Source organism: Cucumis sativus, chromosome 4 (assembly GCF_000004075.3).
Source record: "Cucumis sativus cultivar 9930 chromosome 4, Cucumber_9930_V3, whole genome shotgun sequence".
Classification (NCBI taxonomy): Eukaryota; Viridiplantae; Streptophyta; class Magnoliopsida; order Cucurbitales; family Cucurbitaceae; genus Cucumis; species Cucumis sativus.
The window spans coordinates 22,237,719-22,258,107 of NC_026658.2; the positions used below are offsets into that span (position 1 = coordinate 22,237,719).

A 20,389-nucleotide genomic window follows, 5' to 3' on the forward strand; every position below is an offset into this window, starting at 1 on the left:
TTCACGAATCTATAAAAATGTTAAAAGTATCAGTGGAAGTATGAACCAAAAATAATTGAAGAGTATGGTTTGGGGTAATACGATAAATAATCTATGGAAGAAAAGGGGAGTAAGAAATATACAAATAATATAATTTCTGTCTCTCTCCTTTTCTCTAATCTAATGGAGGAGTTGGCTTTGCTGACAATTCCCGTCAAAAGAAAAAGCGGCAAAAGCCGAGGGGCCATAGCCATAGCACATTTCACATAGCACACACGATTCATTCCAATTTCTCTTCCTTTCCATTTCTGTTTTCTTCTCTTTGTTCCTCATAATCCCATCTGTCTCTCCATTTACTCTTTTTTTTCCCTTCATTTCTAATTACCCATCTCCCAAAATCCGGTCTGGCAGCGATCAATTATGGTTTCTCTCTTCGATTCCTCGTTTCAGGTATTGGGTTGATCTTAATTTTTCGTTTGGTTCCAGAATCGGGGTTTGCCTTTGTTGTCATACTGCTCTTTTAGCTTGATCTTGTGTTTATGTTTTTCTACTTTTTCAAGTATTGGTGTTTCTTTGTTGACCTTGTTAGTTTTGTGCTTTTCGTTTAATCTGGCAGATATAATTGATTGGGTTAGAAGCATGCGGGAAGAGGGAGACAGATATGAGATTGACAATGGAAATGGGGTTTCGTGTTAGGAAATTTGTAGTCGTATCTATCAGAACTTGCTACAGATCAGTTCGTAACTATCCGTTTCTTTTCGGGTTGCTGTGTTTTTTGATTCTTCTGTATAGATCGTGTCCGTTTTTGTTTTCCCTTTTGGTGTCTGCGTCCCCTGTTTTGATTTGCACAGCTGTTTTGCTTGGAACTCTTCTGAGTTATGGGCAGCCTAATATACCTGAAATTGAAACGGAGGAGAAGGTTTCACGTGATGTAGCTTCTTTGAGATCTGGGATTTTGGACAATGCTACTGTTGTTGCTAAGGAGGATGATAGTTTTACTGTAGAGAGATTTGAAGGTAATGAAGTAGAAAATTCTTATGTGGTAAGGGGTCCGGAAGAAGAGCGGAAGACAGGCAAGCTTGATGAACATGCTGGTTTTGTTGACTTTGTCCAGGTGATCCATGAACGCAATCGTGAAATTCAGTTTGAGAAGGGTGGTATTGAGGAGTTTGAGGAGTTTGAGAAGGGTGAAGTTGAGAAGGCAGCAGGAGAGAAGGAATTCCATAACTCAGAGTTGGAGGAAAGGAGAGAAATTTATAAAAAGGATTTGGATATTAGAAATTTGGCAACAGATGATGAAAATGCTGTGGAGAACCAGCTTTTGGCTGCCCAAAGCATGAGAAATGAGATTCTTGAAGTAGAAGATCGTAACATATCAATAGAACCTGTTCATAAAGGTGATCATCTAAGCTTATCTCTCAATGATAAAGATGATCATGATGAAAATGGTTATGATTCTTCAGGTTCTGAATCTGATAGAGCAGAAAGCTCTTCGCCTGATGCCTCAATGGCTGATATCATACCTTTGCTGGATGAGTTGCACCCTCTCTTGGACTCAGAAACTCCACTACCTGCCCATAGGTCGAATGAAGAGTCAGATGCTTCTTCAGAACAATCTCATAAAAGTGATGGTGAATGTGTGATGTCAGATGATGAGGCTGAAAATCAAGGAGAAGAAGGTGGTGTTGTTGAACATGATGAGGATGAGGATGACGACGACGATGAGGGGATGCAGGAAGAGAAAGAGGATGAGAGCAAATCTGCTATCAAGTGGACAGAGGATGATCAAAAGAATCTCATGGATTTGGGAAGTTTAGAGCTAGAGAGGAATCAGCGTTTGGAAAATCTCATTGCAAGGAGAAGAGCAAGGAACAACTTGAGAATGTTGGCTGGGAAGAATTTGATAGATTTGGATGGTTTTGAACTTCCTGCAAACGTACCACCCATATCTACAGCCAGACGTAACCCATTTGATCTCCCTTATGATTCATACAGTAATATGGGATTACCACCAATTCCTGGGTCTGCTCCATCCATTTTGTTGCCAAGACGTAATCCATTTGATCTCCCATATGATTCAAATGAAGAAAAACCAGATCTCAAGAGTGACGACTTTGAACAAGAATTTTTGGCACCTCAACAGAAAGATATGTTCCGAAGACATGAAAGTTTCAGTGTGGGCCCCTCAAACTTTGCAGTTCCCAAGCTAGAGCAGCAGAATATTAGATGGAAACCATATTTCATGCCTGAAAAAATAGCTGCCGAAGGAACAAGCTACTCACCACTGGAGAGACAATTTAGTGAAGTCAGTGAATCAAAAATGAGTTCTGTTTCCGATACCGAATCAATGAGTTCTATTGCAGATCAGGATGACAAGAAGCCTGATGAATCACAGTCTTTTCTGGAAACAACAGCGGTTTCTTATCTTCACCCCACAGCCAGTGGTATTGAGCATGGAAATGGGCCATGGGAGGATATAGGCTCTGAAGATTATGTACAAGAAAACAGAGATGTGCATCATGAAGTGATTGAGATAACTTTGGGATCTACCGAGAGTCATTTTGAGAGCCAATCTGGATCCTCTGCCATCAGAGGTGCAGATACCCCATTGGAGATTAATGCCAGTGAAATTCACTCCAAAAATGTATTAGTTGAAACGGATTTCAGCAGCAATTCCAGCTTGTCTTCATTGTCAGAAGAAGAAAATGAAACGGCATTTGAGGTCAAAACAGATGAGGTGAAACCAAGTAGCAATCATACAGAGGAATCTAGCATCGATACTACGAACATATCAGTGCCAGCCCTTGAAGAAGATGGAGACTTCAAGCATGCCAGTGAAGTGTTGGATGACAATCAGCATAGGGAGCCTGTTTACGACTCAAGCCCTTCAGCAGAAGGTAAGCTCTCATTTTCACCTGTTTCTTCTGATATGTATACAGAAATAACCAATATATGGGCCCTCTTCTTTCTTTCTTTTGTTTTTTTTGTTGACACAATTGACCTCTTTTCAGGTAAGGAATCTGAAGTTCATTCTGAAATAGAGCAGGACATCACTTCCAGTTTGAAAGATATGGATGATGTCTCCTCAGGGTTACATATAGTCAATAAAAATGAACAAGAGTCGAGGGAAGTTTCTGAAGTTATTGTTCATGAGGTTACAAAGGTCAAGTCCCCCAAACACGACACCAATTATGATGCTCAAAACTTATCTGTGGTCCCTGAATTTTCAGTTGAGGATGTTTCAATAAATTCTGGTCCGTCCTTCTCAGACAATGCCCCGATGGAGAAAGGAATAGTTGATAGTGTGAAGGAAGATAAAGATCGGCTGACAAGTCATGTGGAGGATATTGTTGATGGAGTTCACAAAATTGAAGATGAGAATCTAGATTCCTCACCTTCATGTGATAAGATATCTTCTCGGAGTCTGACTTTTACCGAACCAGAGGACAAACTGTCTTCAGCCGTAAACCATGTTTCAGCAGATATTGGGTCACCTTCAAATGCTAAACATGTAGAAATGCATGAAACAGTAAATAACGAAGAAAGTCCTGAACTTGAACAAACAAAAGTCGCTAGATCAAGTTCATTGGATAGCAGTTCTGTGCGGGAAGTAATTTTACAAACTGATGTTGTTTGTCATACTGATCAACCTACTACTTCTATATTAAATCTTGGTTCAGAAATCCCTGCTCAGGACACCAATGACCTGATTGGAACGAATGATTCTGGGTCTATTTCTCATGACCATTTGACTACTACCAATGCAACCATTCCTGAATCACAGGAACAAAAGTGTCCAGAGGTGGAGGAGCAAGTTGAATTGATTTCTTTGAGTTCGACACTTCCTCCTAAATTTGAGCAAGTTGAGGAGCAGTCGATGAACGAAAAAGAAGTTGTTAGGTCTGAACAAGATATTGTTGAGCCCTCAAGTGTCAAGTCACACACAGAGAGTGAAGACCTGCAAAATTTGGATATAAAAAATTCTTCTTCAGGTTCTAGTACTTCTGACGTGACTCCTGAAGTTATTTCATCTGTTACTGAATTAGGGCAGTCGTGGTCAGACAAGTCAATGGTTGAACCTGTTCTTAGTAACCGTGACAATGCTCAGGTAAGTGCTGCTAGATTAGTGATCTTTTGCATACTTTTTATGTTGATCTCTTTCTATGACATCAAGGATCTTAAAAGATCCAAATATTGCTATTACATCAATGATCTTGAAAAGATCCAATCCCAGAGTTACTTGTGTATCATAATGTTGCTTCCATCATGGATTAGATATTGGTCAAACTTGATAAATAATTATTATATTTGCCATGGCCTGTGGATAATCTTATCTGCGTGGTCTTATTTTCATGAGATCGAGCACACCACTGTAGCTTTCGCTTTTAGCTGATCTGAGTATGATAATTATTGTACCATGATACCATGTTATTTAATGAAGTGTTGTGACTTTATGAGAAGTAATATAATCATAGTTTGAATTTAGTGAATTAAAATGACGATATCAAGCTGATATTTTGCAGGAACCAGGTGATTTTTCGACAGATTTTGCTGCTGAAGTAATCTCTGAAAATACATCACCAAGTGTTCATCAAGACATTTCGGCTGCTCAATCTTCTGTAGAACCTGATTCCCCCTCATGTTCGTCAGATAATGACTTCAGTTCACCCAGTACTGGAAGGTATCCAAAAGATGGCAAGGATGGAGTTGTATTTCAGGATCGTGAGGATGTTTCGAAGCATTTGGACTTTCTGGCAGAAGCATATGGATATCGTTTTTCAGAAAAGACGATTAGGGAAGAGGTAGATGAAATAGCAGATATTGATGAAGGTTTGTTATTGGAATTGGAGGAAGTTGGGGATTTCAGCGTCAAAGAAGTTGGGGAACCAGTTCTTGAGAAAAAGGTACTCCCAGAGGAAGCTCAAGAAGAAAGATTTGAATTGGGTTCTAATTCCAATTCGACAGAAGCTAAATCAGATATACCAATTCTTGAAGCAAGAACACTGGCTGATATCAACTTGGCCTTTAGGCAACTCCAAGAAGGGGTAGATGTGGAGGATGTCATTCTCCTCAGTGCGATTGAAAGCCAAGTTAATGAAGACGCCAAACCCGAAACAAGTTCAGATTTGGAGGTTGTGGAAGCGAGATCCCTGGGAGATATTCATGACGCAGTGTTGCATGCATTGGAGAGTAATATTGATGAACTAGGATCTAGTTCCAACAGCTCAGAAACCAAATCGGATATACCAATGCTTGAAGCAAAATCACTCGATGATATCAACTTTGCTTTTAGGCAACTCCACGATGGAGTTGACGTGGAGGACGTCATTGAAGTTAATAGCCAAGTTACCGTAAAAGCCAAGCCTGAAACAAGTTCGGATTTGGAAGTCGTTGAAGCAAGATCTTTGGGAGATATCCATGTTGCTTTGATGCAACTCTCGGAGAAAAACATAGATGAGTCAGGTTCTAGTTCCAATCCCACTGAAACTAAATCAGATATACCAATTCTTGAAGCAAGATCACTTGATGATATCAACTTAGCTTTTAAGCAACTCCATGAAGGAGTAGATGTGGAGGATGTCATCCTTCCCAGTGCGATCAAAAGCCAGGTTGAAGAAGGAGCCAAAACTGAAACAAATTCAGATTTGGAAGTCGTTGAAGCAAAATCACTGGGAGATATTCATGTTGCCTTGATGCAATCCTCAGAGAAAAACTTGAATGAACTTCCAGAAAGTTCTGTGTCAAATGTTCCATCAGAGGGATTAGAACCAGCTGGAGTGGATTCTATCATTGAGACTGCTTCATCTAACGCGACCAATGCCGATAAAGCAGAAGCAAATACAGTTGATGAAAAATCTGTAGATCCAAACGTTTCTGCTTCCAAAAACAAAGACAAGAAGGAAAAGTCTGGAAAATCTTCTGGATCCAGCTCCAGCTCAAGCTCTAGCGATTCTGATTGAGATTGAAAAGTCTAAGAGGTAAAAGGAGTAGAATCATGTGGAGTTTCCTTTTGGGGTTTCCTCTTCAGTCTTCATTTCAAGATTTTTTTTTCAAAAATTTTCTTTTTGGGTTTGGTTTTCCAGTTTGGTTACCTTATTCTTTGTTTACAGTGCAATCTTTTGAAAAAATGAGTTGTGGTTGATTTCTTGTAATTGTGCAAGTTTCCAGGATCCCCATCCACCCCTTAAGAGTTTGAAGTTTGAGGGAGAAAGGTGGTTTTTTTTTCTTTTTCTACTGTGTTTTCTTTTTTTCTTTCTTTCTTTCTTTTTTTTTTTTTTTTTGTTTAAATCTGTATGTAAAAATTTTGTTGTATTATTTGATGAATTGGCAATTATTGCTTCAGATTTCGAAGATCCTATTTGAATTTAATGTTGATCAAGTTTCCAGGTAAATTCCAGAGATATCATCACATTTTGGTCAGTGGTTTATTGGGTATAGCAATACAGTAGAGATTAATATTCTAAAATAGTTCAAGTTCATACTATAGACCTAATTCATCATATTTTGGGTTTTTGAGTTCTCGATTCCCCAGGCAAAAGTATCTGTCTTCAAAAAGACCCATAAAAATTAACATGGCAGTTGGTCATTTTCTTTCAAACTGTTGCATTCTTATATGAAAATTCAAGAATGAAATCTTATTGCTACGCTCAATATCCCGCTTCATCCTTTGGAACCATATCATTCCCGGATCTAATGAAATAGGATGAATTGAGACGGTATTTTGTAAACACATGTAATTATCCTGAGTATATTACTTATCTCTTTATTTCTTGATCGACAAAAGAAACATCTTGTTCAATCTTTAGTACACCCATATGATGTTCTGATAGATCCATTTCACTCCAAAACGAAGCAGGTTTCTTTCCCCTTTTGTTGGTGACAATTTGCATTTGCTTAATCCTACAACTAACCTCTGTGCTACTACTTCAATCCATATACACCACAAGAAATCGAAGGATTCTCAATGCCGAAATAGATATTGGAAACTAGTACGTCCGAATCTCCTCTCATTCTTGACGCTTGTGAAATAACGACCATATAGGAGAGCAATCTGACTCTAAATTGAAACGTCGGGAATACTTTGCCAATTTGATTTTTTTTAAAATTTTTCACATTTGTTCAATTCCATGGAAAGAAACATCCGAGAAAGTAAAAATAATGATTTAACTTTTTAACTTTCCCCGATGGCATGGAAAGAAACGTCGGAAAAAGTAAAAATAATTATTTAATTGTTTAACTTTTTTCGATGCCATGGAAGGAAATGCTGGGAACTAGAAATAATTATTTAATTGTTTAACTTTTCCCTCAACGTCTACGTTGACCACATTGGGGCAAAATTGAATAATTATTTGATTTTTTTTCTCGATGCCATGGAACGAAACGTTAGGGAAAGTAAAAATAATTATTTGATTGTTTTAACTTTCCCCAATGTCTATGTTGACCACGACGAGCAAAATTGAATAATAATTTAATTGTTTAACTTTCACTGATGCCATGTAGGAACGTCGGCGAAATCTCCAACCAATATCGACGCCATTAGTGAAACGTCAGTATTGGTTGGCACTATCCCCGATGTTTCACTTTATGATGTTGGGGATAGTAGGATTTTTTTACGTTTTCGAGATGTGTCAAAAAATCCTATATCTATTTCAATTCTTTGTTCACCCAAAACGCAAAGAAAAGAGTAAGAGGCTGAGAGAGAGAGAGATTGTCCTCACTGTTTATCGTCCGTCCACCGTCGCCACCGCCTCCCTCGTCGTCCTATTTGGTCAACACCACTCTAAATGAAGGTTTGTTTTTTTTAAAAAAAAATGTATATATTAATATAATTTATTGAAATTGTTTGCATGTTCTTTAGTATTTTTGTTTTACTTTAGGTTTAGTTATTAGTTTTAGAATTTAGATTTTAAAATAGTTTTAGGATTTATATTTTGAATTAATTTTAGATTTTAGTATTGAATTTGAATTGTTTTTAGGATTTAAGACTGAGGATGAGATTGAATTTGAGATTGATAAATAATTTGAATGTGTTGAGATTTGTGAGAGTTATATTGAATTTAATGGGGGTTATATTGAATTTGAAGGAGGTTTTATTGAATTGGGACGGGGTGTTGGTTGAATTTGAGATTGAATTTGAATTTCAATATTTGGAAATATTAGATAGATTGTCAAAAGGTTAAAGTAATTTGTGGTTGATTTGTTTTATGGCTACGTTGCAGTTATGGTATGGTAGCCTTTTTATGTAAAAATTATTTTAATAGCATAAGTGAATAATTTTAACACGATTTTAAGGATGATAAAATTTTGAATTTAAATTATTATTAACAATATACGACTATTTGTATAAATTTTTAAAGAAAATTTTAGTATTTTGGTGGTTTCAAATCAAAATTTAAAATATATTTTAAAATAACAATTATGAAAAATAGTTAAAGGCTAGTAACAAGATAATATAAATATTTTGAAATTATGTTTGACATCCAAAATCAATGGAGTAGCACGATTATAGGAGAAGATTAAACTTTTCTTAGAATAATCGTATATACACACGTTAAATGCATCACAATTAGAGGAGTAAGATATAGTTTTAATTTTAATTTATTATTATGTTCAATAAATTGTTATTAGAAATATGAAAAGTTTAGGTAAATCAATCAAACAACACGATTAGAGAGAAAGATCAAAAAAAAAATTAGAATTATAGTGGTAAGATACAATTTTAATTTTAACAACCATAACTAAATAAATTGTTAATTATTTGATTTGAAACCTAAATGAAAATGTAGAGGATGTTGATTCAGATGCATCCGAGAAAATAAATATTTATTTAATATTTTTATAAAACTGAATTATTTGCAAATAGACTGTGTTCGTGATTCTAGGTTATATTTCATCATTTTATCTATCGAATTAGAATTTCTTGCTATAAAGGGTAAAATCGACTGCAAAAATGTAAAAAAATTTCTACATCAAGCAGTTTTGCTATAAATTAAAATATTTTTGGAATTTGCTATTTTCGAGTTTGTTATCTATTATTTTGTCATTTTCACAGTTTTCTAAAAAAAGAATGAAAAATAAAGTTTTTAAAAAGCGTGGGTAAAAGCTTTGTCATCATGTAAATTACGTCGACAAATATTTAAAATATTTTCCACACAATACGTGTCAAAAAAACTAAAATAAACATTGGTAGAAATCTAACTTAAATTTTTCTTTAAGATCACATAAATTTTTGCTCACATGTATATTTTCGTCGACAAAAACGATGATGTGCCAATGTAATAAAACTACGTGGATACAACATATCTCTGCCCACATTTTTTTACATTGCTGTAAAAATTGGTTGACAAAAACTAAAATTCTTATAGTGTAGCACAAGACTTTACAGCGTGCTACAAGCTAGATTATGGTTCATTTCTTCATGAAGTACATTTGGCTTCTCCCAAGCTCAATGGAATAAGGGTTGCCCCATCCCGACTCAAACAATTTATTGAAAAAGTTAAACCCCTCATCACTATTATAGCTCGTGGAGTGGAACACTATTATAGCTCGTAGAGTGTATGGAATAGTTAAACTATTGTCCCCTCCAATAGAAAGCAAATTGAAGTATGTAATTAGGTGAAATGTCAACACTAATTTGTACAAGCTAACGTAGTAAACATAATACATAACATAATACAGGTGAGATTCTAATCTAAATTAGACAACAGTGGGTCTCATCGTAAGTTTATACACCATTTGTCCATCTCTCTCTTTCCCTTATCATCACATTGTTTCTTATTTCATTCTTCCCTTCTCCACCTTGAATTTAGGTGGGCTTAGACACACATCTCCCGTCAAAGGAACATTAAACACAAGATATTAATTGTTGATTAACTTGATGGAAAGTTGCAAAGTGGTAAAAATGTTTAGTGGAGATTCCAATGACAATTTAAAAAGTAGGCAAGTCACCAAATTCAATTTTTGTAATAAAATCTAGCACAAAAAAAAAATGGCATAAGAAGTGGGAAGATGAGTATAGTGATGATTATAAAATGGTTGTCTGGTTTATGATAAGAATAATCATGGTAAAAAGGGACAAGTGCAATTATAACCATCCACAGTATACATATATAGCCCAATATAAATTCAAATTCAGCTCGTAAAGTTTATTAACAATAGACTAGATCGTTGTCAAGAGTCTATTATTAATAGACTATATCACAAATAAATTTTGCTACATTTGTAATTCTTAAAAAATGTTACAGTGCACTTTTTTACTATGAGAAGTGTATCCATTGCAATAACCATCGTACGTAAGAATAAAGAATTGAAATGTCCAAACGGAAAGCAAGCATTAGAATGTTCCTAAGTCAAATAGCACTTATAATTTAAAAGCGCATCTCATTCCCATAGGTCAATTTGATGATACAAGTCATTAAACTCACCAGAAACTCGTAGCTAGTTAGTTGCATGACAAAAGAAAACCCTTGAGACAAAGGGTAAGTATACATTGTGTAGCTAATATTCTCTCAAAAGGAAGCCGTAAGCCAACTGAAGTTTCCAAATCCTAAGATGAAGACATGGTATAGAATGTTCTTATACTTTTTGGTAGGAGAAGCAATAAATGATCTTTTCAAAGTTAAAATAATAATACAAATAGAAAGAGAAAATGGTAGAATCTTATTGTGTGTCTCTCTCCTTTTGCTTTTGTTTTCCTCGATCAATAACATCTTTCCAAAAATCTACTATGTTAACCAAAACCTTTGAAGAATCAACTCCTATTTTGGTTCAGCACATAAAAAATGATAAAGCAGTAACTTGTAGCCTTGTTCTACTACCTCACCAGCAGGCATTTCTACTAAAATAGAAAAAGTATTATATTCCCACCACCACGTAACAAGATTTGTAGAGATTGTTCGGTGGGCTAGAATGAAATCAGATTACTAGGAACATAAGAGCGTTGGGATGCATCTAAAATTGAGGGTAAAACAGAAATTGAAACATGATAACAGTAAAAAAAAAGATTGGGTTAAATACTGTCGGAATTGAATAAAGTTTAGTATTACAAATCAGACTCAAAACACTCAATCCAAACATAGGTTTTGGAGTACATTGCATTGTAAACTCATTCCATTCCGGTTCACCAAACAGCCTAACAGTTCCAAGTAAACCAGAAAAACAACTGCTTATTATCGGGAAGGTGAGAAGGTGACAGGCTCCATGACGAAAACAAATGAAAGAAAATGTATACAGCCAATGAGATATGGTCCACATAAAAATACAGAAAAGGCCATAGATTAAAGGAAAAACAAGGAATAGTTTTGCCATCCCTTGAGATAGAAGATCTACCTGGAATTGGATTTTTGTCACCTCGAAATTGATACTAAAAAACTCATAATCATAGGGTAATGAAACAGATACACTATAGTAGGATCTTTGCATGAATCAACAGTCAAAAGTCTATGCTATTAGCTCTACTAGAGATGAATTATACACATACATGACTGAAGTTCTCCTTCAACCTTTCGTTTCTACAAATGGGGGAAGTGGCAGAAATAGATTAGAAGCTCACTAGGACATGTGACTCAAGAATCTTCTATTTTCACTTGATAATCATCAATAGTTTGTTTCATTCCATCCAACTTCGAAACCATATATTCCAGTTTCTTGCAGCAAAGTTCGTTAGTAATCCTTGAACTATAATCACATTTCTCAAATGGACGATATTCACATGCACTTTTGATTTCATCCCGCAATGTAACTTGGATATCCTGATTTCAAGGAAGTAAAAATGTCACGTTATTCCTCAAATATAGTTCAAAGAGATTTTAGGTGAAATACAGGATTGCATTGAGACACTTTCAAATGAAACATTTACTTTACTAGTGAGAGAGAAACACCTATTATGAACTTCCAAAAAGTAGAAAGGGGGGTGCTTTCAAGATTTTTTAATAGATATTTTGGGCAGGTTGTCATCAATTAGATAACTATTATAACTAACTGAGACTAGAGAGTTGTGGATAGAAAATATATCCATACTCTTCACTTGAAATTAAATATCGGAGGTTACCAAATCCTGATCATGATGCTCCATCTTTAACATTATAAAAAATAAGCATAACAACCACAAAACAATTATCTTTTAATTCTTCTCTAAAATCTGTTAGGGTAGGACTCTGATTCTGAGAACTAAATGGTAAAAAGTTAATATCAATCAGCAAAAATATCCCAACTACACCCTCCAACTCACCCAACAAACTAACAACAAATTAACAAAGCATTACGTGCTTAATAGTATCCCAGTATGTTCCCACAATGTGCCTAATAGTTCCACGCTTTTCCAGGACGGAATCTGTTAGACCCCATTATTGTTTACATATAATAGAAGAAATAAAATGGCACGTGAGGGTGATGCACGGAAGAATTCTGACAGAAATGAGAGTGAGGAAGCTCACGTGGGTGGGACCAGCAGTTAGGGTGAAGAGGGCGGTTAAATCTGAAGGGGTAGTTAAATGCTTGGTGGAAGAGGAGAGGGGTACGAAATTTGTGGAGTCAAAATAGGCTGCATTACTCCTTGAGAGAGAGGAGAAGCAGCGGAATAGGTTCTTTTGTTCTAAGTAATTTTCTTTATGTTTTCTGCATTGATTTGTTCTTGCAAATTCTGTTTAGGATAAGTTCTGTTTGTTGTTTGTGAATTCTGCTTATTGTGGTTCTACTTTTGAGGATCACTAGTATTTTCATATTGTATCTTCTGTTTGAGATATCAATATAATAGAAACACTACATCAGTGTTCTATCAACTGGTATCAGAACCAAGTTTCGATCCTGGGACAAAAGATGTAAAGTTTACCTGGATTCTAGACATTTTTTTTAACAAAGACAAGCCTCTTTATGATAATAAATGATACTTAAGCTCAAAGTACAAGAGTATTATACTAAGAGCAAGAGAACTAGAAGAATACAATCAAAACTAAAACTGAAGCTAGTTTTTATTTCGTTGGCAAACAAAAAGAAGGCAACCAAAAAACAAATTCCAATGGAAAATAAACAAACAAAAACAAACGACTCAAAGATATAACAAAAGTAGAAAGCTAAATACAAATCAAAACTTAAAGTTCTCTCATAAGGAACCCATTTGAGACTGAAAACTTGCACGCCCAAATCTTCAAAATGATCAGAGAAAGAGAGCCGCTAAGAAGATGCAAACAGTTGCCCCAAATCTGTCTTGCCAATATAAACTGAACCCATAGAAAGCTCGAAAAAGTTTTCAATACCATCAGCCTATCCCAAAAACAAACCTGAGAAGTTACTTCCTTAGGCAGACCAAAGAAATAAAGATCAAAATCAACACCAATCTCAAGTCATCTACCACAATCAGCGAGGTTTTACTTGCCACCTATGTGAAGAGAAATTAAGGAAAGCCAGAAATTGGACCAATCGTCTGAGAAACTTACATTTAACTGTCTAAAGAATCAAATTAAGATAATTTCACAGTCGGCAACTATGATTTTAGATGACCTGGTATTTCGCAAGACTGGGGACGAGCAAGTAGCAAAGGACAAAATTTCAGACTTCAAGTCTTCGTTGCAATGAAATAGTGCAAGATCTGTTTCTAAAGACTCAAAATGCTTCTGCCTCTCAAGCTCGGATGACTTACTTAGCATAAAACTCGAATTTCTCATTGCTAACGTTGAAAGGGGAGTCAAAGGAAGACTCACCCTTCTTTCTAGAGGGATTGATAGGGGTTTTGCTCAAAGAGCCCCTAAAAAGTTTTACCTTCAAGTTGGGCAAATAGAGCTCTAAGTACTTAAACTGTGTAGGGTGAGAGTCATGACCAATTCAATTAGTAGGACGAGTTGGAGCTAGAATCTGGGTACAACTAACATTCAACAAGTCTGGATTAGCCTCTAAAAACTTGGATATGCTGGATTGGACTAAGGAATGAGAGTGGGCGCGGATTGTTTTTATCAAATCAAGAGCTTGATCTCCTATTATCTTGGCTTTTAAGGATTGTTTAGCCTAAGACCTCTTAGATTTTTTCTTTCAATGAAAAAATTTGGGAATGGCTTGAGGTAATGTGGGAAGATTTTGTAATGTTTCTTTCTTTTTTATTTTGCTCTTGGGCCTGACTTTGCTGAGGAATGTTGGAGAGAAGAAGATGAGAGAGAACCTAAAGATGAGTTGAAATGAGCTTAGTTTGAAGGTATTTTTAAGGGTTCTAGAGCAGCCGTTGAGGGAACTAAAAGTTCTTATGGCCTAGTGAGCAGCTGCCGAAAATTTTGCAGGTTATTAGTGTCTGACGTGTGAGAGGTGCCATCTGTCCTTTATTTAAAAAGATGTCAGCCGAATTAATTTGAGAGGAGTTTAATTGCTTGGTTGTTGTGTGGCCGCATTGATTCTTATTGGGCAAAGCAAGGGATTCAGTCACATTTTTCTCTCTTGTTCCCTCTTAGTTTGAATTGATTAACCAAATTTACTGCAATGGGAGGAAGATTGCGACAAAATGAGCAAGGAGCCCTGACCGGTAAAGCTTGGTCGAGATTACTATTGAAGTCAACGCATGGGTTCCTTGAGAAGCTTGGCTTTGAAAGAGACAAATTGAGAAGATCTCATTCCTGGTTAGAAACATTCAAATCTAGCCTTCATCTTTTAAGACAAGAACAATTCTTGCTAAGTCTATCGGATTTGAGAAATACTTAATAAAGAGGGCATCTTGAACGGCTGAGGGCTCTTCAATAATTTCAATATCTCCAAAGTTGAGATAAAATTTTCCAAAAAAAGCATCCTACTATTATCATTGTTGGTAAAAAACCACAGAGATTTTCTCACCTTAATTTTATCTTTAGACACATCAACCATATTCAATGTATCCAAGGATATGCTCTCAAGGCCACCGAAATAATTCCTAATTGCAACAAAGACAGACATCATTTTTCCAATAATCTAACAGTAAGTTGTTGATGAACAACCACCCTCCAAATCCTCGAATAAATGGCCTGCCATGTTTGAACTTGTTCCATTTTTTGACTAAAAGATGGAAGATTCCAATATGCTGGCATTTACTAGGAGTCTCAACCAAATCTTCCAAATTCCTTCGAGAGAGGCGGATTAATGCCTTATCAGCATACAAAGGATTGATGCTGATTTTGTCTTGAAAGTGAGCCTCCAGAGTTTTGGCAATATCCTTCCCCAATCATTATATACGAAGAGCCTGGAAATGATCCACATAGTGCTAAAATCTTCCTCAATAACCTCTTCATTCTTGTGCACCCAATAAGGAGACGTCAGCTACTTGAGTGGTAGAAATGCAAATGACCCCAGTGAACGCTCTGTTTTGCTAGTGCTCAAACAAAGGTCAAGGGGTTTTGAATTCCTGACTTCAAAACATGGGAGGCTGTAAGGATTCAAGCTTACCTTTGTTATGGCTTGGGTTTCCTAACTTCTGCTCATTAGCTAAAAAAAATCCGGTCTTAACTCCATCAGCATTAGACAATCTCTGGAACTGCGAAGGGAGTTGAGTTGGAAGCCGATGACTTGAGAACCATTTCTTATTCTCCAAGTTTGATAAACTGTTCCCACATCTAGAGGAAGGACGACCACCCCTCTTTGTCTTCCTTTGAAGAAACCTTGATGGTTGAACGCCCACCTGAAGCCGGCCAAAAATCGCAACATAAAACCCCGCCAATTTCAAATCTGAAATTTAAGATCTTCGTTCTCCCACGGTCTAACTCCCCAAATTTCAGAAAGAACCGATCCTTCAAGCCTCGGACTAACTCTGCTATCGCTACAAGGAACCAATTCAGATGGGCTTCTGGGATGAATAGGGATCGTTGAGCTTCCACGTCCTCCACGTGAAAGTGGCCGTTATCCAGCCAAACGCAAAAGTGCATATTTAGTATTTTGCAACTTGCTACTTCCATGAGCAAGAACTAAGTTGAAGAAACCCCAGAGAAGACTAAAAGTGAAGCCAAGGATTGAAGAAGATGTCGGAGAAATCACAGAAAGGTACAGAAAATCAAAGGATAAGCCAGTAGAAAGAGGAGAGAGGAGAGAGGAGAGAGCAGACCTACCTTACTCCTCCACTCTTCCTCCTTTGTTAGATTCCTCTGATTCTGAACTTTTGATAGGATGAAATTTATTATAATAACATTCTTTAAATATGACAATTAATCAGAGTTCAAATTTCTATAAATTAGTTGCTTGAATGTAAGCTTTCCATGATAATTTCCGGTGAAGTTACCATGAAAAAGAAAATCTATTACATGCTTGAATTGTTAGAATAATGCAATTATACAATGAAGCCTTGCCATAAAATTTTCTTTTTTCTTTTTTACATAAGAAACCAAGCTTTTATTGAGAGGAATGGAGGTAAAGGGCATACCACAAAAACAAATAAAAAAGAAAACAGCCTCAGCACAAATACAAGAAAGGATTCCAATCAAAAAGAATGAAATGATGTTGGCGATTACAAAAAGCTCGAATATCAAACACCCATAATGAGGAATTAAAGCGAACAAACACCCAAACAGGGATCATCTCCAGATCTTTTAGACCCTCTAAAAATCCTATTGTTCCTCTATCTGAATTCCCACAAAATGAACAAAAACAACTATGCCATAAGATGCTTCTAAGACTAAGAGACTATAGGTTCAATCCATGGTAGTCGCCTACTGAAGTTTTAATATCCTACACGTTTAGTTGGGGTGTAGCAAAAAGATACCCCAACTACACTCCACAAGACCTTCCAGAAATCCTATTGTTCCTCTATCCAAATACTGTAGGGTTAGACAAGTTGTCTTGCAAGATTAGTCGGTATGTGTGTAAGCTAGACTGGACACACACAAAATAAAAAGACTAAAAAATATTCATGCTCATCCTCCTTACAACAAAAAATATACTATTGCAATTGAGTGAATGATAATGTCTTTGTAGAAGATCTTGTGTGTTTACTTTCCCATCAAGAACTTGTCAAACAAAGACTTCAACATCATTAGAAGTTTTAGCTGGCCAAAGAGAGGAGAATGCAAACGCACCCAAACAGAGAGGAAGGGAGCAAAGAATACATGAAAAAAAAAGTGTTACAAGAGAAACCCTTAGATGGCTTGGGAGCCCAAAATTTGGAATCCCTTCACCCATGATGGAACACTTCTTTGGGAAAAATAGAAAGAAGACGAAGGATCATTGAATCGAAGAACCTAAACTTTCAAATTTACATACAAAAGTGACTACCCTGAAGGAACCGAACTTTCATGGAGAGAACAAGATGAAAGAAAGTAGGGTCAACCAAAATAATAAAAATAAACAATTGCAACAGAAAAACTGTTTGACATACAAACATGACAGCACAGAAGGAACCGAACAGATCCTAACCTATTGAGAAATAAAAGGCTTAAGAAAAAAACCCAGTGAATAAGTACAAACGTCATTAAACACAGACGCCCAACGCGAGGCAATAAACCTATCTGAACAGAAGGCTCACCTTGATGAATTGCATGAACTCACTGCAATGATTGTTGACAAATTCCTTTCTTGGACCAGCAGGGTTGGCAAGCTCTTCCATGACTCCTCCTGCTAGTTCTAAAACCCTCACAATTCTCTGCAGGAATGAAACACAAAAGTTGGCCAAAAAATTATATCAACATGGTGCTGCAATAAAGACCATGCAAAGAACTAGAAACAAAACGTTTGTGATATTGAAAGTAATTCCAACCTTCTCCACATTTTGGAGGCGCTGCAATGAAGTATTATGGGCCGGCGGATCCATCAAGAGCTATGCTGGCTGTGATAAATCACACAGCAAAAAGAAATTTAAACAAACTAAACCGTGAACAAAATTTTAAAAAAAAATTACTGGTAAACAAACCAAAAATAGTGTCCTAATAAGTAATAAAGGTTAACATCTCAACTAAAGCTGAAATCATCCGTTATTACAAAGGATCTCTTCACCAAAGAACCAGGTTTAAGGTTTCTGCCACATCCAATAGATTGTGAAGGCATTAACGATGAACAATATAGATCCTCATAAAAATCTGGGAAACTGTAGGAAGATCTACATAGAGGAAAAGAATGGAAGGAAATCGGGCAGGCTAGGGTTGGATTTGGGAACTCCAACTTGGGATAGGGATTTGCTAGGTGGCTGCTTCGGATTCGAGCATCCCATGGGCTTTTGTGAAAGTAGCATTTCAAGTCTCAAAATTACTTCAACAACAATTTCACCCTCAAACCAACTTAAAAAGTACCTAAGAAGTATCTAAGTGCCTCTTTAACTATCAAAACTTTAAAAAAAAACCTATAAAATACGCAAGAAGTAAATGGTTCATGACATTCACTTTGATTAACAACCTAAAAAGTTTCTATAGATTTTTTCCAATAAGTTTCCCAATAGAGTGCATTGTTTACTAGAGTTGAAAATAGTCCAAATGTATATAAAATGAACCAATTACAGACTCACATAGATAATTTGCATTTGACACCTAAAAAATACACCAACCCCAAATCCATACATAGAAAAATAAATAAATAAATAAAACTTCAAGAAGATCAAGAAAACTATTGAAATTAAAACTGAAATTAGAGAATTAAAAGTAAAGTTAGTGAAATTGAAGATTCTTAATGAACATAATAAAGCTTGAAATACCCACATCTCAAAACTTCATTTATGTTGTTGATTGTACGCATAGTATTCATTTCACGCTTTATTAAAGTAAGAACAAAAATTTCAACCATGTTTTAAGCTTACCTCAGGAAAAAAAAAACGACGATAAGGTGACCTGCGACGATGAGCAGGACCAAAACGACGCGAGTGGATTGATGGCAACCGGATTGTATGTTCGACGACGACTACAAGGAAACGTGCGGCAGCCGCGGTGGATTGTGGGTGAGGGTAATTTTGTTTAGAAAGGGAAAAATGAAAAGTGGGGGAAAATAAAACGTGGATAAAAAAAAGTTGGGTGGGGGTAAAAGAGGGAAAATGAAAAGGAGGTGAGAGTTTATTTTTCAACTCACTTCTCTCACCACTCATTTTTAAAACGTGAGATGGAAAAATAAAGGAATTTTTTTTAAATTATAAGAAACCACCGTAATATTTGCTTCACAATTTTGAAAACAAAATTTACACTCATAAATATTAAAAATGTCCTAATCAACATGGGATTAATTGGTTACACGCATGTGTAATTCTTCTTCTAAATAATTATGATATATGATCCGATGAAAAAAATGTTTCAAATTCAAACAATCGTCTTGACCACATTAAACATTGTGTTAACTATGGTATGCCCATTGTTTAGATTAACGTCCCAAAAAACAATTTTAAATTGGATTATCTTTGTTAATTTAATAGTGTTAGAATTATTAGAGTGATTTGAGATTTTTGTGGAATGATATTGGTTAATTAATTAAGTTGGGGAAAATAGAATAATTATATTATTGGAAGATAAGAATAATTATATTATTGGGGATAATATAATTATTTAGGAATATATGTTATTACGGTATTATTTAAATTTTGGAAATAATTATTATTATATTAAAGGAAATATAATTATTAAGTTGGTATATTTTTATTTCAGGGAAGAAAAAGAAAAATACGATTGAATGGATAATTAATTAAAGAGAGAGAATGGTTGTTTTTGGAAGAGAAAAGGAAAAGTGAGATATTAGGAAAATAAATAATAATAATAATGATATTATTATTATTATTATAAAGAAGCTTTTGGTTTGCGTGCAATTCATCTTCTTCCTCCCTTTACCACGCAAACCTTGGTCACACGTTGTCGCTCTTCTACACTTGTCACTCATGCAGACATTGCTACCATGGAGCAAAGGTATAGAGATTTGTTGTTCGAAGCGTTGGCACAATGTCAGTCTACCCAGAAGATCGAGACAAATCATGTTCAGACACTAGCTGAAAATGTTAAGATCCAAACTACATGAGTTCAGGCCCCTATTGTAGCCCAGAACCTACCTGATATTCTTTTAGCGAAAGCCAAGCATGAGGGATGTTAGGAAGTATAACCGTTGGACTTTTGATGGATCCTTAGCAAACTCCACTAAGGGGCAGATGTGGTTGAGTTCGATGGAGACTATATTTTATTACATGAAGTGCTCCAACAACCAGAAGGTTCAGTGCGTCGTGTCTTTACTGACTGACAAAGGCAGAGGCTGGTGGGAGTCCACCGAGAGGATGTTAAGTGGAGATATGAATCACATCACCTAAGAGTAGTTTAAGGAGAATTTTTATGTCAAATTCGTATCCACCATAGTGAGAGATGCCAAGTGCTAGGAGTTCCTAAAGCTGAAGCAAGGCAATATGATCATGGAGGAGTATGATCAGGAATTTGACATGTTATCTCGGTTTGAACCTGAGTTAGTGAGAACTGAGGCTAAGAGAGCCAACAAGTTTGTTAGAGACCTTAAGTCAGAGATCTAG

The 20,389-nt window shown here is 35.9% G+C and overlaps 2 protein-coding genes across 4 annotated transcripts; one reads left to right on the forward strand and one right to left on the reverse strand.

Annotated features, from left to right (window-relative positions):
* Positions 1 to 100: 100 nt before the first annotated feature.
* LOC101208481 lies at positions 101 to 6,377 on the forward strand. The gene is made up of 4 exons (XM_004144637.3): positions 101 to 429; positions 596 to 2,876; positions 2,991 to 4,087; positions 4,503 to 6,377. Exons 2-4 carry the CDS (start codon positions 641 to 643, stop codon positions 5,937 to 5,939), a joined length of 4,770 nt encoding a protein of 1,589 aa, XP_004144685.2. The 5' UTR covers positions 101 to 429; positions 596 to 640; the 3' UTR covers positions 5,940 to 6,377.
* Positions 6,378 to 10,982: 4,605 nt separating this feature from the next.
* LOC101219653 (mediator of RNA polymerase II transcription subunit 11) lies at positions 10,983 to 18,879 on the reverse strand. Of its 3 annotated transcripts, none has more exons than XM_004144600.3 (4): positions 18,698 to 18,879; positions 17,669 to 17,737; positions 17,438 to 17,554; positions 10,983 to 11,729 (listed from the first exon to the last, which is right to left on the reverse strand). In XM_004144600.3, exons 2-4 carry the CDS (start codon positions 17,720 to 17,722, stop codon positions 11,544 to 11,546), a joined length of 357 nt encoding a protein of 118 aa, XP_004144648.1. In that variant the 5' UTR covers positions 17,723 to 17,737; positions 18,698 to 18,879; the 3' UTR covers positions 10,983 to 11,543. The 3 variants fall into 3 exon arrangements, with proteins under 3 accessions (XP_004144648.1, XP_031740627.1, XP_011653961.1); XM_031884767.1 differs by lacking the exon at positions 18,698 to 18,879 and adding an exon at positions 17,890 to 18,159; XM_011655659.2 differs by lacking the exon at positions 18,698 to 18,879 and adding an exon at positions 17,865 to 18,158.
* Positions 18,880 to 20,389: the final 1,510 nt, after the last annotated feature.

What these genes read in the sequence shown, in the direction of transcription:
- LOC101208481 (XM_004144637.3), top strand. Translation starts at nt 641, where the DNA reads ATGAGATTGACAATGGAAATGGGGTTTCGTGTTAGGAAATTTGTAGTC. An exon ending in CTCAAGCCCTTCAGCAGAAG is followed by an intron (nt 2,877 to 2,990) that starts GTAAGCTCTCAT and finishes ACCTCTTTTCAG; the next exon opens with GTAAGGAATCTGAAGTTCAT. An exon ending in GTAACCGTGACAATGCTCAG is followed by an intron (nt 4,088 to 4,502) that starts GTAAGTGCTGCT and finishes GATATTTTGCAG; the next exon opens with GAACCAGGTGATTTTTCGAC.
- LOC101219653 (XM_004144600.3), bottom strand. Translation starts at nt 17,722, where the DNA reads ATGGATCCGCCGGCCCATAATACTTCATTGCAGCGCCTCCAAAATGTG. An exon ending in GCCTCCAAAATGTGGAGAAG is followed by an intron (nt 17,555 to 17,668) that starts GTTGGAATTACT and finishes TCATTCCTGCAG; the next exon opens with AGAATTGTGAGGGTTTTAGA. An exon ending in AGTTCATGCAATTCATCAAG is followed by an intron (nt 11,730 to 17,437) that starts GTGAGCCTTCTG and finishes CCTTGAAATCAG; the next exon opens with GATATCCAAGTTACATTGCG.